The sequence below is a fragment of the Dendrobates tinctorius genome, unplaced genomic scaffold (assembly GCF_039654945.1).
Source record: "Dendrobates tinctorius isolate UK_male_01 unplaced genomic scaffold, ASM3965494v1 ptg000107l, whole genome shotgun sequence".
NCBI classification, from domain to species: domain Eukaryota; kingdom Metazoa; phylum Chordata; class Amphibia; order Anura; family Dendrobatidae; genus Dendrobates; species Dendrobates tinctorius.
In genome coordinates, this window is record NW_027361775.1 from 35,203,003 (window position 1) to 35,217,402 (window position 14,400).

General features: G+C 45.4%; 1 protein-coding gene across 1 annotated transcript in view; it reads left to right on the forward strand.

Moving 5' to 3' along the window:
* LOC141100757 (receptor-type tyrosine-protein phosphatase eta-like) overlaps positions 1-1,115 on the forward strand; it is a 114,771-nt gene extending 113,656 nt beyond the window's left edge. The window contains exons 13-14 of the mRNA XM_073589441.1: positions 371-444; positions 531-1,115. Of these exons, the coding sequence (XP_073445542.1) occupies positions 371-444; positions 531-605 (149 nt within the window). The 3' untranslated portion in view covers positions 606-1,115. The remainder of the gene's footprint in view (positions 1-370; positions 445-530) is intronic.
* Positions 1,116-14,400: the final 13,285 nt, after the last annotated feature.

Below are 14,400 nucleotides of genomic sequence, written 5' to 3' on the forward strand. Positions count from 1 at the left end.
GCCAGCCTCACAGACCAAAGCAATACCTTGTGCCCTAGCTGAGATAAATAGAAGGGGAGGTGATAGAAAGCTGCTCACTTTGATTTTGGCTGCACAGCCCACCTTGAATTTGCCCAGTTGGGCATATGACCAGTCCTGGCCTGTAAATAACTGATTCTTTGAGTACAGCAGTTGAAAATTTCTGTAGACTCCTTGGTAAGCATCACTGGATTCATATCTGACTAATGTGTGTCTGCATAAAGATATTTTGTCTTTCACTATTATTTTTAATATATTTTCCAGTTTCAGCTCACACTCAAAAAACATTTATGTGAACTAGTGCTTTAAAATTTTGTCTTTCACACTTAGTTTTATTACTTTTGTTTTGCAGATGCCAACAGCCTGATTATAACACTGAAATATTCATCAAGTGCTGATAAATCTGAAGTTCTAGTCATACAAGAGGTATGAAATAGAATTAGTACAGTAAATTATTATTACAGATTATATGTGAATGAAAACTTATATAAATATTCTGTGATTTGTTCTAGCTAAATCGTATTATTCAGCAACAGTTCTCAGGCCGGAATGTGACAGCTGTGTTGAAGCAAATCAAAAAAGTTTAGTTCTGTAAAATACTGGACACAATTTTAAATAACTTTGAAGAAAAAACTCATTGTCTTAATAACTCAAGGAAAATTGTAAAGTAGCCATCAAATTTTATACCAACATCTTATTAGACAGGTGGCCCTTCCATGAGGAACTGAAGAACCTTTGGATCTGATGCAACACTGACCTTTGTCATGGATTGAACCATTTTGGTTAAAGTAATCTTTGCCGACTTTTTTCCTTGCATACCTTTGTTCCTTAACCTTTGTAATTAAGTCCAAAGTGGTTGGCCACATTTATGAATATTGCATTTTGGTGCATTTTACACGCAGTTCATCTCCCTGAGCATTCAACTTTGAAGTTGTCTTTGGTCATTAATTAGCTAGGAGGAGCTCAGAAAAAGATAGGGTTACAAACTGTACTGCAAATGGTTTCTGCTGCAAACAGTAGTGAGTGTAATACAAAAGCTATTCAGTGCAAGGCAAATATTGCAAAATATGTACCTAAATCGAATTGCAAAAATCAGTTTTAGCCAAAAAAGCATGCATTTAATTAAAAAAAGTCCTAAAAGACTGACATTTTTCCTTTTCAATAAACTTACTGTGTTGTATTTTAGAAAATACTAAACTTTTAGTTTTATAATTTGCTGAATTAAAGAAATCTAAGCTTCAAGTATTTTGTTTCTGTCTATGTAAATTTGTCATATGCATATCTTTTACATTCAAGTACTTTTTCTCTGCTGTAGGATCCTTCAATCACAAGAAACATTGGAGTCAGCAAAAAAAAACTAGCGTGACACCATTTCCCACACCATTGCAGCATCAGAGAGTGGGTTAATGTCTTTCTGCATAGCCGCACGTTTTCCCCGATAATGCTCTGTAGCTATAGCATCTTGTGGATTATCATACCTTGCATACTGGTTGTCAGTACCTCAACCATCAAAGATCAACATTTTTTAGAGTTTGTATAGCAGTGTCTTTTTCCCCATCTCCAGAGTAACTCCGCAACTCCATCTCCCAATTCTTTTACTCTCCCATAGATTGCAAGCTCTTATGATCATGTGGGTTCTCTCTCTTTTCTGTAGAGTGTAATATCCTACTATCAGTAGGGTCTGCTCTATCTCCTATACAGTGTAAACTCTTATGATTATGCATTCCTATTTTCTCTTCGCCACGACAGCACCCGCTCAGAGAGGGGATCCGCCCCTAGGAACAGGAAACCTACAGAGAGATAAAAGGGGCAGTCCCCCTCGCTCCCTCAGTTGGTTTCCTGTTCCTAGAAGGAAACCATAGAGAGAAGAGGATACCTGGCCTGGCTGCCGCCTATACAGCATCCATATGAGCTGCAGGGGCCCCAGAGCTGGAAGCTGCGTCGGGGGAAATCTGATATTCAATTTCCCTCTCAACTGGTAATGCAGCGTGAGGCCTGGTAATGGTGTGCCTGGCTCACGTACGGTCCATAGAGCGGCAGGAGCCGGCACCTATGGAGACTCCCCTTGGGGTACTCAGTATATCGGACCAGAGCATCCTGGCTCAGGGTGAGAGTGCGACTCAGCATCAAGGCTATTGGCACCCCCAGGTATGATGCGAGGCCAGGAAAGGAGCACTGAGCTCGCAAAGGACGCGGTAAGATGCTGAACGCTGATTCCATACCTGACTCCTTGCGGATGGTCAGCGGTATGGTCCGGTCCGACAGCGCAGCCCGGGAGAGGCCGTTCTCGCGTGTATGAGAGGCGCAGCATGGCGCAGAAGGTCAGCTGCCGGGGGCCTGGCATGGTGCATCTTCAGGTCCAGGAATTGACCAAAGGGATAGCTGCACTTACCAAAACTGTGCAGTCCCTGCAAGTGTCCTCCAAGTAAAAGATCCAGCTTGCTTCCAGTCCAGAAGATGTCCTGTGGCTCCGGAGGAGGAGAGCCCCGCCACTTCGTGGGAGGAACAACGATCGCTATGACCAGGATGGACGTCCCATCTGTCGTCGCTGCTACAAGGCCGGTCATCTTGCAAGATATTGTCCTTTAAACGAGCAACCGCTGGGGCAGAGGGCCAACCCCCAGGAATAGGATCCCCAGGCCCAAGGAATTGGAGAGCCAAGTATGTGGGAGGGAGACCGATCCTTCCTGTGGTGATTGAACGTTTTGCTGGACACTGGCTCCCAGGTGACCACTATGCTGTACATTCTGCACAAGAGGTATTGGGCTGATTCAGAACTTACCCGTGGCCTCACTGTTGAACTGACAGTAGTTGCTAGTAATGGTCAGTCTTTACCGCAGATAGGATGCAAAGAAATTACTGTTAAAGTGGGGCGGGTAGTCTCAAGGTTTAACAGTTGTTGATATTGATAGACGTGAATGTAATCCCATGATGACTCTTGGTACAAATGTAATTGAAAACTGTCTGTCTGAGGTTATTGTCTTGTTGCAACAGGTGGCTGAGACTGCTGGTTCCAGTGAACAACGAGTCCTGCAGAAGGAGATCAGAGCCCTGATGCAAAGACAACAGGTAGAACTCTCTGGGGGAGAAATTGGCAGTGTCAGAGTGAGTGACCCCTTCCCCATTGCAATACCCCCCAGATGTGAAATGTTGGTTTGGTGTCGGGCAGCTATAGGTCTTAGAGGGAGAGATTACCAGGCATTGGTAGAACCAGTATACTCCGAGAGCAGAACCATTGTCCTGACAGCCAGAGGGGTGGTTGACGTACGAAAGGGGAGAGTACCTGTACGCCTTTTGAATTGTAGGGAAGAGGAGGCCACGATACCTCGGTACGCCACAGTTGCTAAGCTGCTCACTGTCAATAACAACTCTTTGCAGGCAGCAGAGCCCTTGGTCTCATCCGATCAGGTGGAGGACAATGGCTCTGTGAAGCAGCCGGAGGAGTGGTGCCAGCAACTGCAGGTGGGGACTGACTCTACACCTTCATACCAGAAAAATGGGGTTTACAGAGTGACACAAGAGTATGAGCGGGTATTCAGCAAACACCCACTAGATTTTGGGCAGGCAAAAGGGGTTCAACATCTATCCCCACTGGAGACCATCCACCCATAAAAGAGAGGTACAGACCTATACCCCCAACACAATACCAATGTGCTAAGAGTATGTTGAGGGAGATGAAGGAGGCTGGGGTTATCAGAGACAGTTGTAGCCCATGGGCAGCTCCAATAGTTTTTGTAAAGAAAAAGGATGGTACCATGAGAATGTGTGTTGATTACAGGAAAATTAACAGCATTACACATAAAGATGCCTACCCATTACCTAGAATTGAGGAATCATTAGAAGCACTTAAAACTGCTAATTACTTTTCCAACTTGGATCTCACCAGTGGGTTCTGGCAGGTTCCCATGGCAGAGGAAGACAAGGAGAAAACAGCATTTACCACTCCAATGGGTCTCTGTGAGTTCAATTATATGCCATTTGGGCTCTGCACTGCTCCAGGAACATTTCAACGGCTGATGGAGTGCTGCCTGGGACACATGAACTTTGAGACGGTCCTGTTGTATCTGGATGATGTCATTGTTTTCTCCAAAACCTATGAAGATCATCTGGAACACCTGGCTGAAGTGTTTGAAGCTTTGTCCAATTTTGGCCTGAAGGTGAAGCCCTTCAAGTGCCACCTCCTGAAGCCCAAGGTGCAGTACCTCGGTCATGTGGTCAGTGCAGAAGGTGTGGCACCAGATCCTGATAAGGTCACAGTCATCCGGGACTGGCCGAAGCCCAGCAACCTTCATGAAGTACGCCAATTCCTTGGACTGGTAGGCTACTACCGAAGATTCATCAAGGGCTTCACTCAAATAGCCACCCTTATGCAAAATCTCCTGGTGGGGCAGTCCAAGAAGACCAAACAGAAAAATTCCACCTTGGAGTGGGCTGAAGAGTTGGAAAGGTCCTTCACCAGATTGAAGATGGCTCTCACAGGAGATGAAGTTCTGGCCTACCCAGATTATGACAAACCCTTTGTGCTGTATACAGATGCCAGCAACGTGGGACTAGGAGCAGTTCTGTCGCAGGTACAGAATGGGAAAGAAAGAGTGATCTCCTATGCCAGCAGGAAGCTGCGCCCCACTGAAAGGAACACTGATAATTACAGTTCTTTCAAACTGGAGTTCCTTGCCATAGTCTGGGCTGTCACCGAAAGGTTCAAGCATTACCTAGCCTCCGCCAAGTTCACTATCTTCACGGACAACAATCCGTTGACGCATTTGGACACTGCAAAACTAGGTGCACTGGAACAGTGATGGACGGCTCGGCTATCGAACTATGAGTTTACCATCAAGTACCGGGCAGGGCACAAGAATGCCAATGCTGATGCGCTGTCCAGAATGCCTAACCTACCAGATGCCGGAGAAGACCCTGAGGCTCTTGAAGAAATAGAGCTACCTCCCTTCCACCGGCCACTTGCGGCCCAGCGTTTTCAAGGAGTGAGAAACAGACGGTCTGGCTTGAAGGAGGTCATCCTGAATCCATTGCCCCATCATGACTGGGCAGAAACGCAAGATAGTGACCCTGCATTCCACCTGGTGAAGGAACTGCTGACACGAGCTGACTCACGTCCAGAGTCGGATGCTCCCGAAGAAACTCAGCAGTTGTGGAAGGAGAAAGGCCAGCTGTTCATTTATGAAGGGAAGCTGTGTCGGAGGAGTATCAATGCCCGCACTCATGAGCTGGTTTGGCAGGTGATAGTCCCAAAGAGAGAGGCATCAATGGCCCAGGAAGCATACCACAATGGAGCTGGACACTTTGGATGGAAGAAGTTGAAAGTATTGCTCCGAGAGAGGTTCTACTGGGCTGGTATGAGGAAAGCCATTGAGAGGTGGTGCCGGGAGTGTGGACAATGTAACCTGCGAAGAAAGGATCGAGACAGCCAGAGAGCTCCTCTACAGCCAATCATCACCAAGCAGCCCCTTGAGTTGGTAGCCTTGGACCATGTGAAGCTGGTTCCAATCCGGTCAGGCTACATCTATGCACTTACCGTTGTGGACCACTACTCAAGATTCCTGGTAGTTGTGCCTGTCAAAGATCAAACTGCCAGGACAGCAGCCAGAGCGTTCCAGCAGCACTTCTGTAGACCACATGGGTACCCGGAGAAAGTGCTTACAGATCAAGGTCCAGCTTTCGAGGCAGAAGTGTTCCAAGAATTCTTTAACCTGTATGGTTGTAAGAAGATCTGGACAATGCTGTATCACCCACAGACCAATGGCATGTGCGAGGAAATGAACCAGGTAGTGATTGACTTCCTGAAGACTTTGCCCTTGGAGGAGAGGAATCTGTGACCAGAGAAGTTGCCTGATCTGGTGGACCTCTACAATTATATCCCAGTGAAATCCACCAACTGTACCCCAGCCTATTTAATGAGAGCCAGACCTGGTAAACTGCCTATTGACTTAGACATGGGAGTCCTGACACCAGAAGTAGTGTCCCCAGTTGCTGATTGGGACATGGAGAGGCAGCAACAGTATCGGAGAGTTCAAGAATGCATGGAAAGGAGTCTGGCTCAGGCAAGGCAAAAGCAGGAGAAGCTTTACAATCAAAATGCACCTGCCATTCCTTTGTCACTGGGGGAGCAAGTCCTGAAAAGGAAGAGAAGATTGCACAAGTTGGATGATCAATGGGAAGCTGAACCTTTTACCATTCTGCCCTCAAACTTTGATAATACTAAGGTATGCCTTGTGAGTAAAGATGGAGGAGAGACCTCAGCAGCGGTATCGAGAGATCACTTGAAGTTGTGTCCTGACCAGTTGAAGGAAAGGAAAGAGGAACCAGATAACATCCAACCCATAGTGGAAGGAGAGAAGGTCAGCACAGTGCTTGGAGAATTCCCTGCAAATTGGACTAAAGTAAATGATGCTATCATGGTGCCAGTGTTGATATTTCCCCAAGTGGTAGCACAAGAAGAAGTGACTCAAGAAAATCAGGAAAATCAGGTAGCAGATGCCACACCAGCAGTGGAGCCAGAGAACCCTCGCCCTGCCAGTGGTGAACCTGTTGTGCCCCTGGTGAGTCTAAGAGTTGGTAGGAGAATGCTACCCAGTTTGCCCACACTAGGATTACACAGGTCTACCCGCACCACACAAGGTATACTACCCCTTAGATATCGCATATAGCAAAGTTAATGTAAATGTTGAAATTTTGTAAATATGTAACTGTTTTTCAAGCTTTTGTGCCTACAGGTAACCTGTAAGAGTTCCTCTTTTGATTTTATCAGTTTTGTTTTATGGACAATGAACCACAGGACTTGGGTGGGGTCAAAAACTTTTACCATTAGCCCAGGAATGGACCATGGACATTGATGCTGTACTTATCATCATAGGACCATTTTTGAAGCATTTGGTTTTTGTACAGTTTTCATTTTTAAATCTTGTACAATTATTGTTTAACTGTTTATATGTTATTCATGTTTTCTTTTGTTCAGCCCAGGAGTGCTGACTTGCACTAGGGGGGAATGTGGTGCCCCCAGGAGTATGGCCCCCACAGTGGCTTTGCCTTCCTCCAGCGGAGGGTAATGCCAGGCTTGGAAGCAATGATGGGTCTCTCTCGCAGTCAATCCATACATGCAACACAGTTCCACTCCAGGCCAGCAGGGGGAACTCTGAACCAGGATTAAGGGGAGGAGTGCTCTCTGAGGGCCAGGAGGAAGGGGAGTCAGTGAGTCTTCTGCGGTGGGTGAAGTGTGCAGACGTGTAGAGAGAAGCTGGAGGTTGAGTTAGGAAGGAGAGCTCCCTCAGCTTGAGAGCGCACGAACTGGAGCCTGGTCTCCACGGCTGTACGGATACTAAGGGTCCTACAGCAGATAACAGAGGAGTAGGAGGCTGTAAATGCCCTACTCCCATCTAAGACTTGAGGTACAACAGCAGCTTGGATAGAGAGCCAGGACTCAGAGAAGGGAGTCCCCGGGAGAGGCTACAGCTGTCTACCATGCAACTACAGTTCTTGGGAATATCTGACAGGAGGAACTTCATAGTAACTTAGCACTGGAATAATTCATTTAAACAAGTGCTAGGAAGGAGACTGCACAGCCCGTCTGCTGAGAGAGAATCCCTGAGTTAATTCCAGGCTAGCCTGCTCCAATACCATCTGTAATCAGGACCCTGGACTGCAGTTATCAAGTAAAGGTACAGAAATTGCACCCCGCTGTGTCTTGTCTGCTTCCTACCCTTACGGCACTGCTACATCACCGTGCCATCCACCTCTACACTGCCCTAGGACTATGGCTTCACCTGTGGGGAGCTTTTACATCTTTGCTGCACCCTACGATCAGTCCCAGCGGATCTGCATGCAGCATCGGCTTAACGGCTCCCTTGCCGAGCACCACAGGTGGCGTCATTATAGTAGTATAATGCAGCTCCAAAGTAGTAGAATTCACCCCCATAAGAGTATAATGCACCACACATAATGATATAATGCATTCCCATAGCAGTATAGTGCAGTCCCATAGCAGTATAATGCACCACCATTGCAGCATAATGCACCCCTATAGTGGTAAAACGCACCCTCATAGCAGCAAAATGCACCACCAAAGTATTAAAATGCACACCCTTAGTAGCATAATACACCCCATAGTAGTTTAATGCACCTCAATAGTAGCATAATGCACCCCCATGGCAGTATAAAGCAATTCCTAGTATTATAATGCACCCCCATAGACTGCATGAGGGAAGCTATCGGGAGATTAGTTCAGAGACATATGGAGGATAGAGATTATGGATGGCCTTGTAGGTCAGTATTAGTAACTTGAATTGGATACGCTGAGGGAAAGGGACCCAGTAAAGAGATTTGCAGAGGGGAGAAGCGGAGGAGTAGCGAGGGAAGAGATGAATTAGTCGGGCGGCAGAGTTAAGCATGGACTGGAGAGGTTCGAGGGTGTTAGCAGGGAGGCCACAGAAATGGATGTTGCAGTAATCGAGGAGGGAGATGATGAGGCATGCACAAGCATTTTAGTAGATTGAGGGTTGAGGAAAGGACGGATTCTGGAAATATTTTTGAGCTGGAGGGGACAGGAGGTAGAAAGAGCGTGGATGTGCGGTTTGAAGGACAGAGCAGAGTCAAGGGTTACTCCGAGGCAGCGGACTTCTGGTATGGGGGAAAGCGTGATGTTAATAACAACTCTTAGAATCGTAGAGTTGGAAGGAACCTCCTGGGCCATCTGGTCCAACCACCTGCTCAAAGCAGGATTCGCTAAATCATCCCAGTCAGATGTCTGTCCAGCCTCTGTTTGAAGACTTCCATTGAAGGAGAACTCACCACTTCTCGTGGCAGCCTGTTCCACTCATTGATCACTCTAACTGTCAAAAAGTTTTTTCTAATATCTAATCTGTGTCTCCTCCCATTCAGTTTCATCCCATTGCTTCTAGTCTTTCCTTGTGCAAATGAGAATAAAGTTGATCCTTCTACAATGTGACAGCCCTTGAGATATTTGTAGACAGCTATTAAGTCTCCTCTCAGTCTTCTCTTTTGCAAACTAAACATTCCCAAATCCTGCAACCTTTCCTCATGAGACAGGGTTTGCAGACCGGTCACCATTCTGGTCGCTCTTTTCTGAACTTGCTCCAGTTTGTTGATGTCTTTTTTAAAATGTGGTGCCCAAAACAGGACACAATATTCCAGATGAGGTCTGACCAAAGGGGAGTAGAGGGAAATAATGACTTCACGTGATCTAGACTGTATGCTTCTGTTAATACATCCTAGAATTGCATTTGCCTTTTTTGCTGCTGCATCACACTGTTGACTCATATTCAGTCTGTGATCTATTAGTATACCCAAGTCTTTTTCACATGTGCTGTTGCTTAGGCCTATTCCTCCCATTCTGTATATGCTTTTTTCATTTTTATTGCCCAGATGTAGTACTTTGCATTTTTCCCTATTAAAAACCATTCTGTTAGTTGCTGCCCACTTCTCCAGTTTATTTATATCTTTTTGAATCCTCTCTCTCTCTTCTCTAGTATTAGCTATTCCTCCTAGCTTTGTGTCATCAGCAAATTTAATCAGTTTACCCTCAATTCCTTCATCTAAATTGTTGATAAAGATGTTGAATAATACAGGGCCCAGGACAGAGCCCTGTGGTACCCCACTTGAGACATTCTTCCAACTGGTTGTGCAGCCATTTACGACCACTCTTTGGGTCCGATCACTAAGCCAGTTATGAATCCACCTAACAGTTGCCTTGTCCATTCGATACTTAGTCATTTTTTCAATAAGGATTGTATGAGATACTTTGTCAAAGGCTTTGCTGAAGTCAAGATATACTATATCTACAGCATTTCCTTGATCCACCCAATCAGTGATTCCGTCATAAAAGGAAATTAAGTTAGTCTGACATGACTTATTAGTTACAAACCCATGCTGACTCTGTTTAAGCACTTCATTCTTATCCAGGTACTGACATACATGTTGTTTAATAATTTGCTCAAAGATCTTTCCTGGTATAGAAGTCAGACTCACCGGCCTATAGTTGCCTGGGTCCACCTTCTTCCCCTTTTTGAAGATAGGAACAACATTTGCTCTTCTCCAGTCTTCTGGCACTTCTCCTGTTCTCCAAGAATTTTCAAAGATTATGGAGAGGGGTTCAAAAATTTCTTCTGCTATCTCCTTCAGTACTCTAGGGTGTAATTCATCAGGACCTGGAGACTTGAATTCATTTAGGTTAGCTAAGTGTTTCCTCACTATGTTTCTGTTTATAGATATCCTGTATTCTTCTATTCCCTTAATAGGACAGTGAAGAACAGTTGCTGTTACATTTCCTTTCTGAGAGAAAACAGATGCAAAATAGGAATTTAAAAGTTCGGCCTTCTCAACATCCTGTCTTACCATTTCATCATTTTCATCCTGTAAAAATCCTATAGCATCTTTGACTTTTCTTTTACTTTTGACATATCCCCAAAATCCTTTATTATTGCTTTTGACATCTCTTGCAAGCCTCAATTCATTGTCAGCTTTAGATAATCTGATTTGTGCCCTGCAGGTTCTGCAGACAGCATTATATTCTTCTTTAGATATGCCTCCCTCTTTCCATTTTATAAACTTTTTCTTCCTTTTTAGCATGTGCTTAAGTTCTGTGTTCATCCATCCAGGTTTCCTTAAATGCTTCCTATTCTTCCCTCTTTTCGGAATTGTTAACATTTGTGCTTTGAGAATTTCATTTTTCAAGATTTCCCATCCTTCCTGGACATTTTTGTCTTTAAGGATATCCAGCCATTGGATCCCTTCAATTCTCTTTCTGAATCCCTTAAAATCTGCCTTTCTGAAATCTAACCTTGACGTTCCCCTTGTTTTCTCCCCTACCTTTTGGAAGATAAAGTTGTCAGCAAGAGAGGATAAGAATTTCCTTGACCTGTTAGTTTTGCCTGAGAGAGATTCCCAACAAATGTCTGGATAGGTGAAATCTCCCATGACAACTATATCATATTTTTTGGAGAACTTGGCCATTTGATGCATAAAGAGTTCATCCATATCTTCAGCTTGCACAGGCGGCCTGTAGTAAATGCCTACAATGGTGTCCTTTCCATTGTTCTGTCCTTGTATTCTTACCCAAACAGTTTCCACAGAACTCCCAGTCTCTGAAGCTTCAATCTCTGTGCAGATATACGCGTTTCTAACATACAATGCGACACCTCCTCCTCGTTTATCAAGTCTGTTTCTTGCAAATAAGTTGTATCCTTCTAGCCTTGTATTCCAATCATGTGTATCATCCCACCAAATTTCAGTGATTCCAATGACATCATATTTCTTTTCCTGTGTTAGTAGTTCCAATTCTCCTTGTTTGTTGCCGATGCTTTGTGCATTATTATAGAAACATTTTAGTTTGTGATTGGTTTCTCTTTCTCCAATATTTTTATTAATTAGATTCTTTTGTCTTTGTTCTTCCTTTCCACTTCTAATAGCAGAGTTCTCAATAGCATTTGTCAGGTGTATGGCTTTTTCTGGTCTTTTGCTTCCCTTCCCACGTTGTTCTAGTTTAAAGCTCTCCTTACAAGTGTAGCAAGGCGACTTCCAAATACATGTTTTCCAGTCTTCGTAAGGTGCACCCCGTCTCTAGCAAGTAGTCCATCGTAAAGGTAATTCACTCCGTGATCCATAAATCCAAATCGTTGCTGACGGCACCATCGACGTAGCCAGTTGTTCACCTGCAGAATCTTATTCCACCTCCTTGTTCCATGGCCATCCACTGGGAGGATGGAAGAGAAGACCACCTGCGCTCCCAGTTCTTTCACTTTCTTGCCTAAGTTTTCAAAGTCTCTGCAGATGGTTTCCAGGTCATTTCTTGCGGTGTCATTTGTCCCTACATGTAGTAGCAGGAATGGGTAGTCATCTGTAGGTCTGAAGAGTCCTGATATCCTGTCAGACACATCTTTAATTTTTGCACCTGGAAGACAGCACATTTCTCTTGAAGTTATATCCGGTCTGCAGATAGCGGCCTCTGTTCCTCTCAACAGGGAATCCCCCATGACCACCACTCTCCGTTTCTTCTTCACAACATTTTTCTTTCTCCATCCAGGAGGACTCTGAAGGCGTACAAGGTTGTTGTTTGTGGGCAAGGTCTTATCCTGATGTATTTCTTCATCTTTTTCCTGCGTGAGAGCCTGGTACTGGTTCCTGAGAAGAATTGGTGCTGACTGCCTCCTGTTACTCTTGCTTCTCTGGGTCACATGTCTCCATTCCTCTGTTTCTTCTGGTGCACTTCGATTTTCTTCTCTTTCTGCAACATGAAGAGATAATTCTGCTCTGTCTAAGAACTCTTCACCTTCCTTAATGATCTTCAACGTAGCTAACCTATCTTCGAGATTTTGCAACTTTTCCTCCAACAGGGACACAAGCTTGCATTTGTGGCATGTGAAGTTTGGCTTTTCTACTGGTAAGTCTGTGAACATGTAGCAAGAAATGCAGCTCACCAAATGGCTCCTGGCCTCTTCCATATTGAGATTTCTTAAAAACGATGAAAGATGAGCCAAAATTTGCGCGCCGACAGGCGTGCGGTTTTCCGATTTCTTCTTTTCAGCTGCAGCGGCCAAATCCCAGTGATCGTTGAGCTCGCGGAGACTCTTCACTTATCCCAGAAGGCACTGGGAATATGCAAATGATCTCCTCAAGACTCTTCCCCTGGTTTTCCGATTTCCTCTTTTCAGCTGCAACGGCCAAAACCCAGTGATCATTGAGCTCGCGGAGACTCTTCACTTATCCCAGAAGGCACTGAGAATATGCAAATGATCTCCTCAAGACTCTTCCCCTGATGTTGTTAATTAATGTCACTAATAGTAGCATAATGCACCTCCACAGCAGTATAAAGCAGCCCCCTAGTAGTATCATGCACCCCCATAGTAGTATAATGCACCCCTCATAGCAGCATAATGCACCCCCATAGCAGTATAATGCAGACCGATAGGAGTATAACACACCTCCATAGTAGTATAATGCACCCCCATAGCAGTATAAAGCAACCCAATAGTAGTATAATGCACCCCCATAGTAGTATAATGCACCCCCATAGTATAACACAGCCCCATGGTGGTATTATGCTCCCCCACAGTAGTATTATGCACCCCCATAGCAGTATAATGCACCCCCATAGAAGTACAATGAACACCCTTAGGAGTAAAATGCACCCCCATAGCAGTATAATGCACTCCCAGTAGTATAATGCACCCCCATAGTAGTTTAATGCACCCCCACAGTAGTATTATGCACCCCCATAGCAGTATAATGCCCCCTCATAGCAGTATAATCTACCCCCACAGTAGTATTGTGCACCCTCATAGCAGTATAATGCACCCCCATAGGAGTTTAATGCACCCCCATAGCAGTATAATGCACTTCCAGTAGTATAATGCACCCCCATAGTAGTATATTGCACCCCCACAGCAACATAGTGCGGCTTCAGAAAAAAAATTCTCCTTACCTGGCCAAGGTCTAGCAGTGTCCTCTGCTAGATTTGTCTGAGGAGTAGACCGTCGTTCTGGCGAATGAGAGAGGCATCATAGGCTGGTGACGTGCGTGCTGATGTCAGCTGCCGGCCTGTGATTGGCTGGCGGCTGTTAACTGTTGCAGTATGGGAGGAATCTCCCACACGGCAACAGATTGTGACTGAATGTGCGTCTGAGAACGATCGTTCGCTGGCCCAAGAAGATGCCCCATAAATACCCCCATATGCTGCTGCACAAGGGTTAGTGTTGCCCCATAAGATGCTCCATAAATATCCCCCATATGCTGCTGCACAAGGGTTACTGCTGCCCCGTAGGATGGTCCATAAATACCCCCATATACTGCTGCAAAAGGGTTAATGCTGCCCCGTAAGGTGCTCTATTAAAACCTCCCATATGCTGCTGCACAGTGGTTAATGCTGCCCCATAAGATGCTTCATAAATACCCTTTATTTGCTGCTGCCGCAATTAAAAAAAAAAATGACATACTCACCTCTCCGTCGCTGGTGGCCAGGTACCGGTGTCTTGAGCCCCCCGGCACTGGACCCGTTCCATCGCCGTCCACCGCTGTGTCTCCCAGGTCTCTGCAGTCACAGCAGGAGGACCTGGAGACACAGCAGTGCACATTGATGGAACAGGAACAGGTGAATATTGCTCTGCCCCCATCATACTCACCCCCTCCTGGCGCACGGTATGCTCTGCAGCCCCTGCTTCTCCAGCAGTCGTCTTCTTCCTGCGCTCAGCAATCACGTGGTACTGCTCATTACACTCATGAACATGCGCATATTCATGAGTTTAATGAGCGGTACCACGTGACTGCTGAAAGCAGGAAGAATACGACTGCTGGAGAAGCAGGGGCTGCAGAGACGTGCCAGGAGGGGTGAGTATGGTCTCTGACACCCCCGCTCCC